The sequence below is a fragment of the Myotis nattereri genome (assembly GCF_964212035.1).
Source record: "Myotis nattereri genome assembly, chromosome: 4".
Taxonomy (NCBI): domain Eukaryota; kingdom Metazoa; phylum Chordata; class Mammalia; order Chiroptera; family Vespertilionidae; genus Myotis; species Myotis nattereri.
In genome coordinates, this window is record NC_138079.1 from 108,143,812 (window position 1) to 108,162,724 (window position 18,913).

Consider the following 18,913-nt stretch of genomic DNA (forward strand, 5'->3'; position numbering starts at 1 on the left):
GAACCCGGGCCGGCGGGGTCTGTACCTCCGGCCCCTCCCGCCGGGGACCTCGCCGCCCGGGAGCCCGGCCCTTAGAACCCGCACAGCACCCCCGGCCTGGCTGTGCGGCCCCGCCCGCGGCCCCTCGGACCCTCGGTCTTCTCCGCCTCGCCGAGTCCTAGGCGGCGCTGAAAATGCGCCCCGGGCAGCCGCGCCTTGGGAGCGCGCCTTGCTGGGGGAGGAGGCGGGGTGCGGGGGCCCCGGGGGTGCGCCTTTACCGTCCCGAGGGTCGCGGGTGGATCTGACCCATCCGCCTGGGGGGCCTGTTTCCGCCGACGCCGCCTGCCCGCGCTCCCCTGAGGCAGGTGCCCGCGGAGGGCCGGCTGGTGTGTCCGCTTTGCGCTGGACGTGAGGCTGACCCGGGTGGAGCATGGACCCTTCGCTGCAAGTCGAGGGGTGCCTGGTGGTGAAGGCGGAGCAGGACCCCGGGTGGGTGCCGGGCGGAGCGGGGAGCTCCGGGTCCGAGACCTTCCGCAGACGCTTCCGACGGTTCTGCTACGAGGACGTGCGCGGGCCCCGCGAGGCCTTCGGTCAACTCTGGGAGCTGGGCTGCCGGTGGCTGAAGCCGGAAACGCGCTCCAAGGAGCAGATCCTGGAGCTGCTGGTCGTTGAGCAGTTTCTCAGCGTTTTGCCGGCAAAGATCCGGGCGCGGGCTCAGCAGCAGTGTCCGCAGAGCGGAGAGGAGGCGGTGGCCCTGGTCATCCACTTGGAGGAAGAGGCTGGGAGACGGAGAGCGCAGGTGGGAGCGTGTTTTCCAAAGGTTCGTGGTTAGAAAGGGGGCGGTGGGGGGTGAGGCAGGTGTGTGTGGCAGAAAGCGCCATTATGGAAGGACTAGAGGCCTGGTGCACGAATCCGTGCAGCGGTGGAGTCCCTCTGGGTGGCCTGCAGGCATTGGGCCAACTCTGCAGTCCAATGCTGTCTGCAGCTCCTACCTGCTGCTCCCACTCATCCCGGCCTCAGCAGCACTCGCCAGTCATGAGCACCCTCCCAAGGAGAGTGGCCTGTGGGACCGGGATGAAACCAGCTCTCTGACATCCTCCGAGGGGTCCCAGATTGGGAGAGGTCACAGGCCAGGGTGAGGGACCTCACCGGTGCACCATGGGGCTGGGGAGGGACTGGGGAGGGCTCCAGGGCATGTCCGGGACCATCTGCTGAGTCTTGATCAGGGCTCCAGCAGCAAGCTAACCTACCAGTTAGAGCATCTGCTCCCTGGTGGTCAGTGCACATCATAGTGAGCAGTTGAGCTCCCTTAGCATGTCATTAGCATATTATGCTTTGATTGGTTGTTCAGTTGTTCTGCCGTTCAGTCTGCATACTATCCTTTTATTATACAGGACTGGAGGCCTGGTGCACAAAAATTTGTGCACTCGTGGGGCGGGGGGGTGGCGTCCCTCAGCCTGGCCTGTGCCCTCTCACAGTCTGGGACTCCTCGGAAGATGTCCACCTGCTGGCTTAGGCCTGCTCCCCAGGGGATTGGGCCTAAGCTGGCAATCAGACATCCTTCTGGCAGCCTGGCAGCCCTCGGGGGATGTCCACTTGCCAGTGGGGAGCAGGCCTAAGCTGCAGTCGGACATCCTTAGCACTGCTGAGGAGGCAGGAGAGGCTCCCACCACCACCGCTGTACTGGCAGCCATCAGCCTGGCTTGTGGCTGAGCAGAGCTCCCCCATGTGGGAGCACACTGACCACCAGAGGGCAGCTCCTGCATTGAGCGTCTGCCCCCTGGTGGTCAGTGTGTGTCATAGTGACTCTCATTTCCAGTCTTTCTGCTGTTAGGGTCAGTTTGCATATTACCCTTTTATTATATATAATAGAGGCCTGGTGCATGGGTGGGGGCCAGCTGGTTTGCCCTGAAGGGTGTCCCGGATCAGGGTGGGGGTCCCGCTGGGGTGCCTGGCCAGCCTGGGTGAGGGGCTGATGGCTGTTTGCAGCTGGTCACACCTCCTTCAGGGTGGGGGTCCCCACTGGGGTGCCTGGCCAGTCTGGGTGAGGGGCTGAGGGCCGTTTTCAGGCTGGCCAGTGACTGAAGCTCCCAGCCTCTCCTTTTTTTCTTTTTCTTTTTTTAAAGTATTTTTTTTTAATTCTGGGATTTATTTACCTTCTATAATTGAAACTTTGTTGCTGTCACTGGAGCTGAGGGCTGGTTCCTGCTTGCTGTAGCTCTGAGGCCACGGCCTGCTGAAAGCAGGTATCTGGGGTTTGTTTAGCTTCTATAATTGAAACTTTGTTATTTTCGGAGCTCAGAGCTGGGCTGGCAGCGGGGGAACCTTGGCTTCCTCCATCACTAGAGCAAGCAAGCCTCCTGCTCACTTCAGCTGCGTGGCTGCCGGCCGCCATCTTTGTTGGTGATTAATTTGCATATCTCGCTGATTAGCCAATGGGAAGCATAGTGAAGGTACGGTCAATTACCCTTTTTGTCTTTTATTAGATAGGATATAGTGGTACTAATGAAGGACCTTCAAAGTGAAGCCACTTGAATAGCAAGTAGAACAGAAAGCTTTGCTTGAAATAGGATCTTGCAAATGAAACTAAATCATATTCACCTAAATATTTTGTTTCAAGTCTTTGGCAGTAATGTTTCCCAAAAAAAATTCTATGCGAGAATTTATGCTTCACAGGGCTTAACTTTTTTAGCTTGATCCTGAAGAGGACTATTGGGGGTGGGGGGCGGTAAGGACTTAAGCAGTGATCCCTGGGCCCTTTCTAATCCTTCCCTGTGCCAGTCCCTGTCTTCTTAGGCCGCCTTAACGCCATCACCCCGTCACTCTTCTCCAGTCTACCTGCCAGGTCTGCATTTGTCGGTGGCTTTGCATGATCCTCTGGTTGTTTTTCAGCAGCCCTTCCATTAACCTCATGAAATCCTGCAAGATTTGCAGTTTCGCCTTGCACGGGATTTGCATTTGTGTAAAGGTCTGACTGCCAGCGTGTTTCTGTGTCCATCAAGGATAGACATGAGATGAGGAGATTAAGCTTACTAGCATGTTTTCATTTCACCAGTGAATTTGTGTTCTGATAACTCAATTCTCTGTGAGCCTAGTAGATGTGAGGACTCAAATGATCTCTATTTTAATAACAGGAAGGCGTGTACTTCACACCTGACAGATCTCCCCTCTATGTATTACTAAAGAGCACTCTCCATTCCCTTATGTCCAGACTTCTGGACAGTTCTATTAACCCACTGACCTTAGAGCCTACACTGGGAATGGACCGCAGTGTCATTCCTTCTCATGTCGTCTAGCCTTCTTTGCTGTCTTTTTCTCCCTTTTTTTACTATGGCTTTGGCTTTATTTCCCAGGTTTGCAGCCCTGTGCAGTCAGAGAAACAAGCCCCACGTGGAGCAGTGTGGGATGTGGCAGACTTTCCGCCAGAGACCCAGCCCAGAGTGGTGTCTCGGGAAGAAGCTGGGAGCCTGCACTCAGGACACCAGGAGCAGCTGACCCCAAAGAGAGAGCAGCGGCACTTACCCAAGAATGGTAAGAGCTCACAGATGTCAAGGGCAGACCATGGCAGATTTGTTTTGTAGTCTTAACCTGTGACTTGCTCAGAGTACTGTCCTCTCAATACATATTTGAGAATAAATTGAATATTGGGGACAAAGACTTCAATAGTTGGGAATATGTGCAGCATAAGTAAAAGGGATCTTAAAGATTGAACCTAGGAAAACTTAGACTGCCCAAGCTGGCCTTGAAGTCTTGCAGTGTTACTTAAGGATCTCCATTCTGTAATCAGCTTGTGGTTTTTAGTCCTGCCATGTGTATATGTGGATGTGTTCTTGGCTGACTACAAGGAACTTGAAAACTGTTTGGAAAGGGAAATGAGACATTAATTTTCAAAAATTGACTTATAAGTTAGGCACTATGTAATTGGCATATAAGAAGGATAAACATAAGACTTCATAGAGAAGGGGCCACCAATGTTCGTAGCTGCCCCAGACATTCACAAATCAAGTCAGACACGAGGAAATGAGCACCCTGTCCTTTGCAGTCCACAGTGATCTCTCCATCCCTGGCAATGTGGTGTCAGGCTGAAAGAGAAGAAGGGAAAGATCACTGAACCTCCTGTAAAAAGATAGGCTTACATCCTCTCTGCCCCTCCCTCTCTGATCTTGGGCAAGTCATATTAACAGGAGATTAATACATAGAAGTGACAGACAACCTGGGTTCAGAACCCAACTCTGCCATTCTTTATCTGTGGCCTTTGTCAGGTAACTTCTCAAACTTCCATTCTGTCATTTGTAAAAGGAAAATAATAAGGTTGGTGTAGATGAAATGAGGCAGTGTCAGAAAGCCAGTACATACTAGTGCTCAGTTAATGTTAACTTCCTTTCTCCCATAATGGCATGATTATTGTTAAACTTTAAATCTGACTTACACAACTCCTCACCAAAAGACAAGATCCAGTACTGTATACTGTACTTCCTTATCCCTCCCAAAATTCATATTATGATAGAATGCATTGCAAATGTTAATGGTTTCTGAAGTTTCTAGTATGTGTGTATGTGTGTGTTCCCTTATCATGTGGATTAAATACTCCCAGTTACTTTAGCTGGTAAGCTTAGTACAGTAAATTCATGGTGTTTCTGGATTTTGACATCCCAGAATGATAAGGAATTCCTAAAGTGGAAAGTTTGGTCTGTTGAAGTACTTAGGAGTGTGCAGGATAGAAAATCTGAGGGATAAATATCTCAGGTGAATTCTAAAAGAAGACCTGTGATTTCAGCCATGTGTGTGTCTAAGGGAATAATAAGTTTCCAAGGAAGTAATTTGATTTGCTTCTATAGAAAAGTAGTGTAACAAGCTTTTGAATTCTTGGTCACAGTAATATTTATTCTGGAAGTTTTCCCTGGATAGTCAGTTCGTAAGTAGAAGTAAGACTACAGACTTGCTGATTATAAGTTTGTATATCTTCATTCCATCTTTCAAGGGGTGTATTGCCTGTAGTGTCCAGGACCATGTAACTTCTTTAGCTACTGATGGGGATTAACTGATACTAGAGGTTGCAAACAGGTCATGGACATGCCAAGTCAGACTTGTTTTCTTTCACCTACAAAAGTGTTTTTGGTTTGGGGGTTTTGTTGGGTTGGTTGGTTTTAGTTCTCAAGATTAAGACTTTTGATATTTTGCACAAAAGTCCAGATTTCTGACTTCTCTTGAAAAAAATTAGAAGCTTGGCTATACCGGGTCCATAGTGTCACAAAGAAGCATCATCTGGGCCTGAGCATTGCTGTACCCTTTCAATGGGACATGTGCTCTCTCATTCCCCACACGCCTTGCCTGGCCCCTTTCCTGATGGGCTGTATCGGCTTACTCCCTAAAAGCATTGGCATTTGTGAGTCCTGCTTTAAGTTACCATGGTTTCAGGCATAGTTCTGAATTCATGGAGAAAATGATCAGTTTGTATTTATTGCTTTTTTGTAACATGCTCATTTCTTAAGAGGAGAAGCAGCATGAATTAAAGGGCCAGAGCCTGCACACTAATTGATTCTTTCTGTTACAGCTCGCCCTTCTCCCTGGGTTCCCATCCCTGATGAAGAATGGAACACCACAGATCAGGAAGTAACAACCACGAAACTTCCTGTTGGTTCTCAGGTAAATTGTATTGTCCTCCCTGGACTTCCTCTCTAGGGTATTCAGTCACAATGATTTCCTGGGCCTTCACTGTCCTCAAATTTTTATACTCCAACCAAGAGACCTTTCCCCCCTTGTTCCTTTTTCAGAAAAGATTGGACATTTTTCTGAGTAATGGGGGACACATTGGTGGATCATCTGTCTTATGATTCTTTATAGTATCTTCTGTTTCATTTGGCCCCAATGTACACTTGGTTCCTTGATTTTAATTCTTCTTTAAGGTCCTTCTGTGCTTTATTCAATATTGTTCATCCTTCAAAGATCCGCATGGTTATCTTGGTAGTCATTGCTGTTAGTGTTGTTACAGGGACCAGTGAAAGATGTCCACTTGATGAGAGGTTTTTCCTACAAAAAGAGAGTGCATCAGATTCCAGCTCATGGAGACCTCTACCAGGATATTAGGGAGGAGAGTGTTGGGAACATGGTCTCCTTGGGTAAGGATTCTTTCCCTTTTTGGATAAAAGATTTGGGGATTTATAACATATGCATTCTACTGATGATAAAATAGTTATAAATGTTAACACTTTAAAGATTTTCATGGGTTGTCGAATCATTTTTGCAATCTAGCTTACTAGACCTAGTAACCACATATCCATCTTCTCTTATCTCACTCATTCCTTTGTTCCAGTTTAAAATTTATATGCTTATAATTTAGTGACTAAAACATTGGAGAGGTGTCATATTTATATTATCTCAATGTAAACTTACACACATCTTCTAAAGACTCCATTCACGAGGTCTCTTAGGGATTTGTTTTTGTTTTACTATAGTAAACACAACAATTTTCACAGGGCCTGACACATGGGTGGGTGCCCAGCAAATATTTGTTATGTGGATGGAAATCTTATAAATAGAAAAAAAGTAATTTTAATACAATAACCTCAATAGTGTGTTGTGAATTATTTAAATAGCATAAATTTACAGGCACATATCACCACTGAAGTGTCACTTTACAAGCAAACTCTGCTTTAGCAGTAGGACTTCATTCATATGCAAACTACAAGTCAAAGACTACATATAACTAAAATTATACGCCTAAAACATGCACTAATATACACTAGAGATGCTTCGTGCTATCTCATACGGTAGCCACTAGTCACATATGGCTATTTAAAATTTATAAAATTAGATAAAGTTAAAAATTCAGTTCCTCAGTGGCAGTGGCCACATTTAAGGAATTCGGTAGCTGTATTGGACAACACAGTTATAGAACATTTCCGTCATAACAAAGTTCCATTGGACAACGCTACATAAAAGTATACATAAAACGCAACACTAAAGTATAGAGATTATAAAATGGAGCATGTCAAACTGAATGAATAAGATAAACCAACAGTTGTTTATATAGAAAGCAATTTTTTTTTAAAGACCAACTGATGACACATCAGTAACAAAGCACTCTTCCCAAAACAGTGGGCATCCCAGCCCTCCACCTAGTTGTGTACACGATGGATGTTTCCTAATGTTGTCTTGGATCACACAGCATCCAGACCTAGTAAATGCTCAATTAGTCCTTTGTAAACTCTGCAGGAGTGGGATAAGGACCATACTTTAGTACAGATTTAGCCCAGCACCTTCACATATAATTATAGAGTATAAAGACCCAGGCCCAGAGACCCTGGCCCTAATTTTTTATCATAGATTATAAACTAATGGCTCATTATCTAGCCTATACACATATTTTGGCCTTGCACAGCATTTTAAATTTAAATTTTGTTTGTAAATCTGGATTTCCAGTATCTCTTGAAATAGCAAATGCCGGAAAAATACCACATGATCTCCCTCATTCGTGGATAATAAAGACCATTATAAACTTATGAACAAAAATAGATACAGAGGCAAAGCTGCCTCAAACAGACTGTCAAACTGCAGTGGGAAGGCCGGGGAGGGGAGGGGGGCAGAAGGGAGTGGGGTAAGAGATCAACCAAAGGACTTGTATGCATGCATATAAGCATAACGAATGGACATAAGACACTGGGGGGTAGGGGAGGCCAGGGGATTGTCAAGGGCGGGGGAAAAAAGGAAACATATGTAATACCCTTTGTAATACTTTAAGCAATAAAACTAAAAAAATTAAAATTAAAAAACAAACAAAAAAGAAAACAAGTTTAATCTCAATTTAAATAAAAATGGAACTATCTAAAAAAAAAAAAAAAAAAAGAAATAGCAAATGCCAAGCACCACGAGCCCACAGAATAAGAGAGCTCGTGCTGAACTGCCACCTCATGCCGTTACTTTGCCAGCCTGGTCCTTATAGATGCTGAGCTCTCGTTGTCCCTACACTTACTTCTCTCGTGTAAAAACAAAGAGCAAACTTCCATCTCCAGGTTCTTTCAGAAGGTTTGATTTGATGTTGTTTCTCTAGAAGAATTCCCTGAAGCCACTTTGTGTGTTACCTAGAGAAGAAAACTAAATTTTATTACAAACTTAGTGGGCATTGGACACTTCAGAGATGATCATTCACTTAATATTCCCAGCACTTCTTCGAATAGATGATGATATTCCCTAGGAAACTGAGATTCAGAGAAATTAAGAAACTTCCCTGATCAAAAAAATAAAGTCAGTGGTGGAGCTAGGACGCACATTTAAGACAAGTTTCTCTCTACAGTATTGTACAATAACATATTCTCAGTTTGCTTCCCGATTCTTACATCACTTTTCTATTTAGCTTGCCACATGTGTCCAGGAATCCTTACTTCTCATTTCTCATAGCCCAGTGTGTGTGTATGTGTGTGTTGTTGGGGTGGGGAGATGTGGGAAGCAGATATAAGCACACTTTATTTTATAAGTAACAAATACTGGCCAGGAGCATACTCTGAACCTAGCACAGCATTAGATACCATGAGGTAATAAAATGCGTTTCTTACCCTTAAAGGTTTTCCTTTGAGAACCAGCTGGGAAATAAGTGGTACATACATGGGAAGTAAAATGATAGTATGAGTTAGTAGCTGATTGTGCCAGAGAACTCATGTACCAGTAACTATAGTGTGCACTGTCATGGTGGAGGAGGACCCTAGAAGAAAGGTGATTGGACAGGATCTTTGAAGGACAGTGGTCCAGGAGAGCATGCTGCAGCAGAAGGTGGGCAGCAGTAATGAATGATCTCTACATCTAGTATGAAGTATGTTTCTCTCACTATAGGAAGTGCAGTATCTACTTCTAACAAGACAGTCCAGGTGGAGCAAAGAAAGGAGCTTTGGATGCATTACTCTAATAAAAGGAATAGTCTACGAAGCAACTGCATCAAGGAAAAGTCAGTTCATGCTGTTCAGATTCCTGCAAGGAATGCAGGGAAGATGCGGAGAGAGCAGCAACAGTGGGGCTTAGAAGATGAAAAGATAGCAGGTGTGCATTGGAGCTATGAGGAAACGAAGACATTTCTCGCAATTCTCAAAGAATCTCGCTTTTATGAAACACTTCAGGCTTGTCCCAGAAACAGCCAGGTGTATGGCGCTGTAGCTGAATGGCTGCGAGAGTGTGGCTTTCTCCGAACTCCGGAACAGTGTCGGACCAAGTTTAAAAGTCTCCAGAAGAGCTACCGAAAAGTGAGAAATGGCCACGCGCTCGAGCCCTGTGCCTTCTTTGAGGACATGGATGCATTGTTGAACCCTGCAGCTCATGTGTCACCCACTGACAAGTCAAAAGAGATTGTGTCTCTCCCTCGACTAAAGAGAATTGGTGTCGGTGCTAAAGAACAGATCAGTCTGATGGAGGAGGAGGAAGCTGCAGAAGAATCTGATAGTGAGGAAACGGGCATCGAGTTTATCCGGAAGTCTGAGATGCGTGGCACCCCTGTCTTGTTTCAGAACCTGAGTGGTAAGTATTTTGCTTTTGTTTGGTTTGAAAATGGATGACTGTGGTCTTGTGGGGAAAAGAATAGTCCAGAGTGACCCGCCTGAGGAGTGCTGTCATGCACACTTTGCCTCGATCACTGTGACTGGCCGCATAACTAATAGTGTTCTCAGGTGTCTGTTGCTGCCCCCAGTGCAGTTTTAGTATAGCACTGAGTGGCCATGGAGGGTTCTTTTTGAGGTTGGAGCACAGCATGGATTTTGAGTACTTGGGACCTATGGAAGGAAGAGAAATGGAGTCAGAGAGCTCTAAGGATCTAACATTATCTGAGACTTGGTATAAAGCAGTCAAGTGTGTGAGATTGTAGTGATACTATCTAGAATAACCAGTGAAAGAGTGTGTAACTAAAAAAATGAGTAAAAAATGAAATTCTAAAAAAAGGTAAGAAAGGAGAGAAAGAGGTAGGTGTAAACCCAAATATATCTTCAATTGCAGACTTAAAAAAACAACTATATGTTGCTTACAAGAGATACATTTTAAATATAACACAGAGTCATTGAAATTAAAAGGACAGAAGAAGCTATACCATGCACCATACAAAATAAAACTGGTGTAGTTTGGGTGCTGGGACATGCAGGACTTAACTGCCAGTTAATAACTGTGACAGTAGACACATCATGTGAGTACTTTGAGCTTCAGTTTTCTCATCTGTCAAGTATGACTGAGAATGCCAGCGTTGTTAGTTAAGTGAGATGACATGCATGGAGGCATTCTGCAAATGTTAACATGCAATAAAACATTGCCTGGTATACTGTTACTGGTAATGTTTCTCTACCTTATGAAAAGGTAAGTTCTCAGAACAGAAAAATAAATCAGGCAGGAGAGCTGGGACTGTATGCATGACTGTACCTGTTCAAAAGAAATAGCTCTCAGGAAAAAGATTGGAAGATACGTTAAGCATGCACAGGTATTCACCAATCTGGAAATCCACTGACAGAGTGGTCTCAAATACAGGAATCCAGTGAGGGACTGGAAGAGACCACCCAGTAAGGTAAGGATAGAAATGACTTTTTCCTGCTTACAAAACACAAAAAGTAGAGTGTACAAACTGTATTCCGATATGTCCTAGAAACTTTTGTTCTGCTATAAGAGCCGGACATCTGCTTGTCCTACAGAACATTTCATCTCTCAAAATAGAGAACTCGGTGACCTCAAAAACTACTCTAATGAACATAGTTCTGCTCTTCAAAGAAGACTAGTTAAAAAAGTGATAGGAACTTAGGGGGAAACTTCCTACTGGGTGTCCCAGACCATTATTCTTAACTTGAAAAGACAGCTAAATCCTTAATCACCAGAGGAGTGTTAGGTTGGGGGACTGCATTTTCACTCTACCAAGTAAACTGAGATTAGTTTATCGATTTCAGTTAAAAATCCTATTGGAATTTTTTCTTTATAGATTCATCTGAGAATTGATATCAGTACAACTTGATTCTTCCTATCTCTTCATTTTTTCTAGTTCTTTTATGTCTTAAAATATTATAGATTTTTTTATATAGATCTCATTTTTGGCAAAGCTTATACCAGGCATATCATAGTTCCTGTTGTTACTGTGAATGAGATTTGAGATTTGTTTTCTTTTACTTCTTATATTTTGTAATTTTGTATAGAAGCTACGAACGCCTTTTCTTATATCTTTGAACTTTATCCTTGAATGGCAGGTGTACACTGGGGCTATGAGGAGACCAAGACTTTTCTTGATATCCTCCATGAGACTCGGTTTTATGAAGCACTTCAGTCCTGCCATAGGAAGAGCAAATTGTATGGGGTCGTGGCGGAGCAGCTGCGGGAGTGTGGTTTCCTCCGGACACCAGAACAGTGCAGGACCAAGTTCAAAAGCCTTCAGAAGAGCTACCGCAAAGTGAAAAATGGTCACGTGCTAGAATCCTGTGCTTTCTACAAGGAAATGGATGCCCTGATAAACTCTCGGGCATCTGTCCCCTCCATCAGCACCCCAGAAGAAGTCCCACCACTTTCAAGGCAAGAAAGAGAGGATATTGAGCTTGAACCCCAGGAACCTACAGGTTGGGAACTTGAGGAGACCTCACAAGAGGAAATAGTAGAAGATTCTGGCAGCGAAAGAATGAGTGAGGAAGAAATTGAACAAGAGCCAGAATTCCAGGGACCTCCAGGTCTACTGCAAAACCCAAATGGTAAGGATCATCGAGGGGTTGTAGTCTAAAAGAGAGTGTGATTTACTGAAAAATTAGTAGATCTGGTATGTCAGTTGGGAGTATTTATTCATTAAATATTTGAGTGTTCTGTGCAGTTTGAGGGACAGGGGATATAGCAAAGTAAAACAAAGTTTGTATGTTCATGGTGCTTCTGTTCAAGGAAGGAGCTTACATTCTAGTGATTCAGTTTTGGGGATTTCAGCCTCAGTTTTTTCTGTATGGATCAAGCAGTGTTTTATATCTCCTAAAAATTTTGTGGGGGAGAAAATTTGGAATTGTACTTGAGAAAAACTCAGGTGAAGGAGGGTGTCAATAAGCCCAAAACAGAAACGTCTCGGTGATGTGTGATATGCATGAGAAAAAGGACAGGCAGAGACCAAATGAGAGAGGCTTTATTCTGGTTCTCAGCTCCACCTGGGTATTTCCCACTAACTATTGGAAACCCTTGTGAGCATCTCATCAGACTGAAATTTTCAGAATTAAAATCACCATCCTTCCTACCCCATGGCTCTTCCCTATGTCCTCCTATAGGTCCTCCACACTTAAAACTTCAGAGATATTTTTTATGCCTTCTCTCCCATTATTTACATCCAGGCAGTAACACTTTTTTTTTTTTTTTGCTGTTGTAGAACTTCTATCTGTCCCCTCTTTAGTTCCTGTAGCCCATACCCTAGTTCAGCCTTTGTGTCTGTTGGTTAGACTGTTGTAAATGTCTCCAGACCAGTTTTCTCTATTGGCTTGTATAAATGTTCCACCAGCCATCCTTAATCTGAGCTCTTATCTTTCTGTCCTTACCTGTTATTATTTCCATTCCAAAACTCTGTGTTAATTCAAAGTAAACATTAGAGAAGGAGGAAATTCATACACATGCTCTCTGGTAGTATTATGTTGGAAATTGTAGTCTGAAGGCTGAAATTGTTAAGTCCTACCCTGGTTAATAACTCTGGAAACAAAGTCCTGTGGTACCATCTCTTGTGAATCTTGTCTTTTAAGTTGAACTCCAGATCTGTCATCAAATTATCAGGCTCTGTCTGAACCAACTACTACTAGGCTATGACTTCCTCCAGATTCCAAAGCAGCATTAGACCCACTCAGAATGCTTCAAAAGAACTGCTAATTGAACAGTGGCATTGCCAGGGCTTTTTACTTGAATTAATGGAATGATTGATGGCTGCCTCCTCCCCACAGCTGTCCCGCTTGGGACGGAGGGATTCCAGCTGTTTCAACTCAATATGTGGAAGTAAAGTAATGTTGAAACTGGCAAGTAGAAACAAGGCAGTATGGCAAAATGCTTATGAACAAAGGTTTGATAATCAACCAGTCCTGCATTGGGCCTAAGTTACACAGCTTGTGAAATATTTATGAATGAAATAATACAGTGTCAGAAGTTTGCTTCAAAATAATCTGGGTAGAGGGGACAGGGAGCATGTAGGAATAGAGATGAAACAAAATTGGAAATGAGAGATCATTTTTAAAGCTGGTGAGTGGTTCATGGAAGCTGATTGTATGTACAATTCTCTACCTTTCTGTATGTTTGAATTTTTCATAGTAAAAAGTTAAGTAAAACTACATAATTAAGTGACCAGGACAGAATCAGAACCAGAGCTGTCTGATTCCAAAGCCTGTGTCTCTTCACCATCTTATGCTCTCTATTGAGAGAACTTCTAGAAAAAGCTGTGATCCAAGATGTACCTTGTAGTGAACATAGGCAATAGCTGAAAGAGTAAGGAGAAGATCATTCTAGTTTGGGGAACAGTGAAAAACTAAGGTTGAATTAGTGTGGTCTGTGTGAGACAGCCAGAAAAACAGTGACAGGAACATTCGAGGAGAAAAAAGAAGTACTCTTGGGTAGGATATGATTAAATATTGATAAACTTAAAAGTCCATTGAGAAATTTGGACTTGATCACTAGAATCTACGCTATACACTAGTATAATATACTGTATTTTAGGATAGAAGTGATACTTTGAAAGCAGGATGAATTAAAGAATAACTTCAGGGAGATAAGACAAGTTGCTCCCATATTAATTAGGACATAGATGAGGAGCAATTCAATTCAGAAGACATTTCTGAAGGCCTACTTTGAACTAGGTATTATTGGATGTTCTTGGAACTGAATGAAAATAAGGCATAATGAATCCGGGAAGAGTAAAAGGACCTGATGCCAGTGAAGTGTACATGGAATCCTAACAGATGAAGCCTTGAAGGCCATGTTTATGTTAATATAGTACTGCTCTGAAATTTTTATTGTCTTTTTTTTCAGATTTTGAAATTGGAGGTAATATCAAGGAGGATGCAACACAGGTAATATATAAGGACATGGAGCAGCACAAAACGCTGATAGAAAAGTCTAAAAGAATTATCCCCCAGAATACTGATCCAGGTAAATATTGTAAAAAAGAATGTATCTCAGGAATACAATGGGAAAACCATCAAGGAATCAGACAGGGAAAGCCGATGTCTCAGCCTAGAGATTTAGGGAAAGCTGTAGTGCATCAGAGGCCTTTCATGGGGAAGAGACCCTACAGACTTCTAAAGTATGGAGAAAGCTTTGGAAGGAGTGCTCGTCTTCTGTGCCGGATGACCCACCAGAAGGAAAACTCTTATAAGTGTAGTGTCTGTGGGAAGTGCTTTGGTAGAAGCAGGAGCCTCATCAGACACCAAAGAATCCACACAGGAGAAAAACCTTTTAAATGTCTTGACTGTGGGAAAAGCTTTAATGACTCCTCAAACTTTGGTGCCCATCAGAGAATACACACAGGAGAGAAGCCCTACAGCTGTGGAGAGTGTGGGAAGTGCTTTAGTCAGAGCTCAAGTCTCATCATACATCAGAGAACTCACACAGGCGAGAAACCCTATCAGTGTGAAGAGTGTGGGAAAAGCTTCACCAACAGTTCTCATTTCAGTGCCCACCGCAGGGTCCACACTGGAGAGAATCCCTACAAATGCATGGATTGTGAAAAGAGTTTCAATAACTGTACACGATTTCGAGAACATCAGAGAATGCACACTGGAGAAAAGCCCTATGGGTGTGCCCACTGTGGCAAACATTTCAGTAAGGGCTCTATTCTGACCAAACATCGGGAGGTCCATGTGAGAGAAAAGCTCCTGCCACATCCTCCATCCATGTATTCCCCAGAGAATCCACATAAGGGGAGAACTGATGACTTCAGGAAGACTTTTTGATACGATCTCTTCTGTTCCTCAATGTCCCTTTAGCCATCCTACCCTGATCTCACTCTTGGGATCTTTGATTAGCTATAAAGTAATTCCCAAGATAAGCTTGAGAATTAAATCAAATAAAGACTTGGATCCTGTTCTCACCTCTGCCTCTAACTTGATCAGCTTCTCCTTTAATAAAGGGGAGAACATAAATTGTCTGAGTTCAGAATGGAATTATCTTCAATATGCTGAGGCTACTGCTATGGGATTGCTATGTCCAGCAACATTCAAGATCCTTCCATGTAGGTGAGAGTTGTTTTCAAGGAGATGAAAGACGCTGAAAGGTTTTTTTGTTGTCTACCATATGAGATTCTGGATGCAACTTGACCACAGAGTTTCATGCTTGAGTAGAATTTTCAGGAGTCCTACATCAAGTCCATTTTGGTTTTGAAGATAGCCACAAAGGAGACTGAAGGTTTTATAACTTCCATCAGAAGTCTTTTTGTGTACCGTTTTTGTGTCAAGAAGTTGATCTGAATAGCGAGGGTAGAATCTCTGTGATGTCCCTGAAGTCATGTTAGCAATGCCTTGCCCTCCGTAGAGACGAGAAGCAAATGATCACCCATAATCCTCTGTATACCAACCTTTTCTGTCCCTGAGACTGAATCCCCTTGGCTGCTGCTTTCCAGCCTATTGTTTCCCACATGTCCCACACTTACCTCTTCATGTTCCAGGTGCTCTTATCCGCTCTTCTGAGCCAGCACACTCTCCTCACATTGACTAGGCTGCATGTTCATGGGTGTGTCTCACTAAAGTAAAGGATTTCAGATACATTCTAGTTCTTCCCTGTAACTTCTCTGGTTCTTATCTAAAACATGATGTGTGTTGGCATATTTATGCCTCCCAGCCCCACACTTTAGTATAATATTATACAATCATAGTTTTCTAAAACTTTAAGGGGGTAGAAAGAAGTAGAGACCTGAAACATTAAATATTTCTAAAACCAGTAGGACTCCTTAGGCCTACTTTAGATCAGATAGCCACCTCTGTCCAGACCAGCACTTCCAGGGCTGTTTGTTAAATATTCTTTTTTCTGAGGCTTCTAGACCTTATTTATAGCATCATGACCCTCACTGGAGAGCCCTGAGTATTTTATACACTTCTATAGCTCATTAAGTGAAAACAGAAATATTTGCAGAAACTTCCAATCCAGAACGCATTAATGTTTTCTTCATTTACCTGTTTATCTGAAAAATCTTTCTGATAACCCCCTAGCACTAGCCCAATAAATAGTGAAGGAAGGGTTCAGATGGATAAATAGTTCATTCCTTTCTGGAAGTTAGATGAAATTTGGTCATCCAAGGCTGGTTGCTTTGGGAGGGAGAAGTCATAGTTTGGTAGAAAGATAACCAGAGTCAGGGTTGTGGGTACACGCTTCTTCTGATCTTATCTCTCTTTTCCTTTGTCATATGCTCTCTTATTTGAACACATCTGGAGATAATATTTTTCCTTTGACTACGTTTGAATCTGTTGAAACTTGCTCAGCAGAGTACCAAGAGGGGTAGGCAGTTAGGGTGCCAGCATAGGGTGTGGCCTGCTGGAAGGCAGGTGACTCAGGTAAACGGTGATAAATGTCCTCCTTTACACTTGGAAATGTTATGCATGTTCACATCTGAATAGATTAACTTCCTCTGTGTTGTCAGGTTTTCTTTTTATTTTCTCTTTTATTAATCATTTTTATTTCTCAGTTACCGTTGACATACATTATTGTATGGTCTCAGGTGTGTGTTGTCTAAATCATAGACTTAATGGTAAGTGCAGCTTCATGTTGGTAGTTTGCTGAGCGAGCACAATAAGATGTGTTAGTGTCAGTGGTGTGTGCTTACACTGTGTAGACCTTCTGGAATTCCAGCTCTAGAGAAGGTGCACATTAATAGAAGTCACCACTTAGTAATACGTACATAGGATTGATAATTATATCGGCTGACGAATGATTCAGGAAAGGTGATTTGTTCAGAAATATTTATTAAGCACCATTGTGTGTTAAGGCCATGTTTTAGGTACAGTGAGGGATGCAAAAATGAAAAAGGGAGCACAGTGCCTGTACTCAAAGACTTTGAAATATGGCAGAGGAAGTATTGCAGCAAAAGGTAAAGCCAATTACATGCAAGTTATAAAGGTCAGTGAATCAATCATGAGAAAACCACCTTCACTTGCAAAAGTGTTTTTCTAACGCCTAAAATCGTGTTCTTTCCCTCTGTCTCTCAGACTTCCCTAGTGGCAGAAAGGTTCCCACCCAATCTCTCCTGTGGGAGAGACTGATTCTGTTGTCTCAGATGTCTGGGATCAAGCTCAGGTGGAGTTTGGGTTCCCCTGCAGATACTCCTGGTTGCAAATGGGCTGCTGAGACATGTATTAAAGTTAACTTAATGAAGTTTGTCTCTGTTCTGAGGAGACAGAAGGTCCTGCCCACCATTCAACAAGACTCCTTGCATTGTATCCTTCTGCAGCAGGAGTGTGAAAGTCAAAGTGAGTGGTGTCTTTTCTACCACATAGCACTGCCTTTATGACCACTGCAGAGAAAGCTTGCTTTAGAACTCAGTACCAGCGCTGCAGCTCTAATCCTGAGGGGGGGAAAAAAGTTATTTTTAAAAACACTGTGATTTTTATAACTTACTGTTTTTCTCCTTTTGTTCTCACTGCTAGAAAGCCCAACAAAATTTACAACCTACCTTAACCATCTACCTAAAACCTATATTTATTTAATCCTGTCTTCTTTCTTTGAAAATTGTTTCAAATCCTATTTTTTTTAAATGGTATAAATCAGGGGTCCTCAAACTTTTTAAACAGGGGGCCAGTTCACTGTCCCTCAGACCGTTGGAGGGCCGGACTATAGTTTAAAAAAACTATGAACAAATTCCTATGCACACTGCACATAATCTTATTTTGAAGTAAAAAAACAAAATGGGAACAAATACAATATTTGTATTTGCATGTGGCCCGCGGGCCGTAGTTTGAGGACCCCTGGTATAAATAAACAGGCATTTTCTTTTCTGACACCTTTCCCAAGGCACTTTGGAAACTGGCTTATATTCTCTGGCTACGCTTGCTTTGTTACTCTCACAAATACCTCCAGTTCTTACTGTTGATTTTATTACACAAACAGCCTAATTTGTTCATCTGGAAGGAAACTTCTTTAAAGAGGAAAACTTAACACATGTATTTACCCAGCCCAGGCTGCCTGCCATGGTGGCGTGAGCATTGGACCAGAAGCCAAAAGAGACAAGTTTTAGTCCTGTTGCTGCCATTTACTGAGTCCTTCTACAGATCAGAGCCTCTCTCTGGCCGAAGCTGCTTATCTGAAGAGAGGTTGGACTTGATTGCCCAGACTGCTCTGACTCTAAGGTTCTGTGAGGCTGTGGAGCACGGTGTGGATGAGGAAGAGTCTGTAAGAACAGGCTGCCCTGCCAGTGAGCCCACTGCCCACTTCAGGCAGAAGGATGCTGTGCGCAGCCCAGGAGCTTGCTCAGGAGAGAAGGAAAGATGGCGTGTGTTCTCCTACAGACACCCCGAGTCACCTTGTTAGCCAATTGCAGGTAGCTGGCTGAGTAAAGAAAGCCTATCTTGTGAGGTCTGGTGCCAGTGACAGACAAGACTCAACTGGGGAAGCCACAAGGCCAGTAGTGTCTGAGTGACTGGTGTAGCTACAAGCCTTTGCCCTGTCTGAATTTATTCCAAATATAAGTGTCTGTTCATTGTTTTGTATTGATGTTCACTTAGATGTCTTCTTGAAAACTTATATGTGAAATAAATGTCTGCAATAAATGACTCTCATTGGTTTTTGCCATAATTTGATGAATGCCTTCTATTAAGAAGAGACCTTGTCTAAGGTAACAAAAGCTGATGCTAGTAGCTAAAGAGAATTTCAGTCTTGTACCAGTTCACTCTTCTCTCCCACAACTAGTGAGATCTTTTGTGAGTCCACAACTATTCTTGTGCAGCTGGCCTGTGATAGTAGCCATTGCCATTGTCCCAAATAATGGTTGGCTCTAATTCCAGAGTAG

The 18,913-nt window shown here is 43.3% G+C and overlaps 2 protein-coding genes across 3 annotated transcripts; both read left to right on the plus strand.

Moving 5' to 3' along the window:
* The first annotated feature begins 278 nt into the window (after window positions 1-278).
* Window positions 279-18,678, plus strand: LOC308517618 (zinc finger protein with KRAB and SCAN domains 2-like). 2 transcript variants are annotated; one of them, XM_081088837.1, is made up of 6 exons: window positions 279-778; window positions 3,333-3,510; window positions 5,534-5,625; window positions 5,972-6,098; window positions 17,118-17,345; window positions 18,081-18,678. In XM_081088837.1, exons 1-6 carry the CDS (start codon window positions 410-412, stop codon window positions 18,140-18,142), a joined length of 1,056 nt encoding a protein of 351 aa, XP_080944963.1. In that variant the 5' UTR covers window positions 279-409; the 3' UTR covers window positions 18,143-18,678. The 2 variants fall into 2 exon arrangements, with proteins under 2 accessions (XP_080944963.1, XP_080944962.1); XM_081088836.1 differs by having other exon boundaries at window positions 17,118-18,678.
* Window positions 6,436-17,071, plus strand: LOC308517616 (zinc finger protein with KRAB and SCAN domains 2-like). Its single transcript, XM_081088834.1, has 3 exons — window positions 6,436-9,480; window positions 11,175-11,666; window positions 13,951-17,071. The coding sequence occupies exons 1-3, from the start codon at window positions 8,763-8,765 to the stop codon at window positions 14,871-14,873; spliced, it is 2,133 nt and encodes a 710-aa protein (XP_080944960.1). The 5' UTR covers window positions 6,436-8,762; the 3' UTR covers window positions 14,874-17,071.
* Window positions 18,679-18,913: the final 235 nt, after the last annotated feature.

Bases quoted from the DNA above. Each gene is read 5' to 3' on its own strand.
- LOC308517618 (XM_081088836.1), top strand. From the start codon at position 410: ATGGACCCTTCGCTGCAAGTCGAGGGGTGCCTGGTGGTGAAGGCGGAG. The intron at 779-3,332 runs GTGGGAGCGTGT...TTTATTTCCCAG, and splicing joins CTGGGAGACGGAGAGCGCAG to GTTTGCAGCCCTGTGCAGTC. The intron at 3,511-5,533 runs GTAAGAGCTCAC...TTTCTGTTACAG, and splicing joins GCGGCACTTACCCAAGAATG to CTCGCCCTTCTCCCTGGGTT.
- LOC308517616 (XM_081088834.1), top strand. From the start codon at position 8,763: ATGATCTCTACATCTAGTATGAAGTATGTTTCTCTCACTATAGGAAGT. The intron at 9,481-11,174 runs GTAAGTATTTTG...CTTGAATGGCAG, and splicing joins CTTGTTTCAGAACCTGAGTG to GTGTACACTGGGGCTATGAG. The intron at 11,667-13,950 runs GTAAGGATCATC...CTTTTTTTTCAG, and splicing joins TCTACTGCAAAACCCAAATG to ATTTTGAAATTGGAGGTAAT.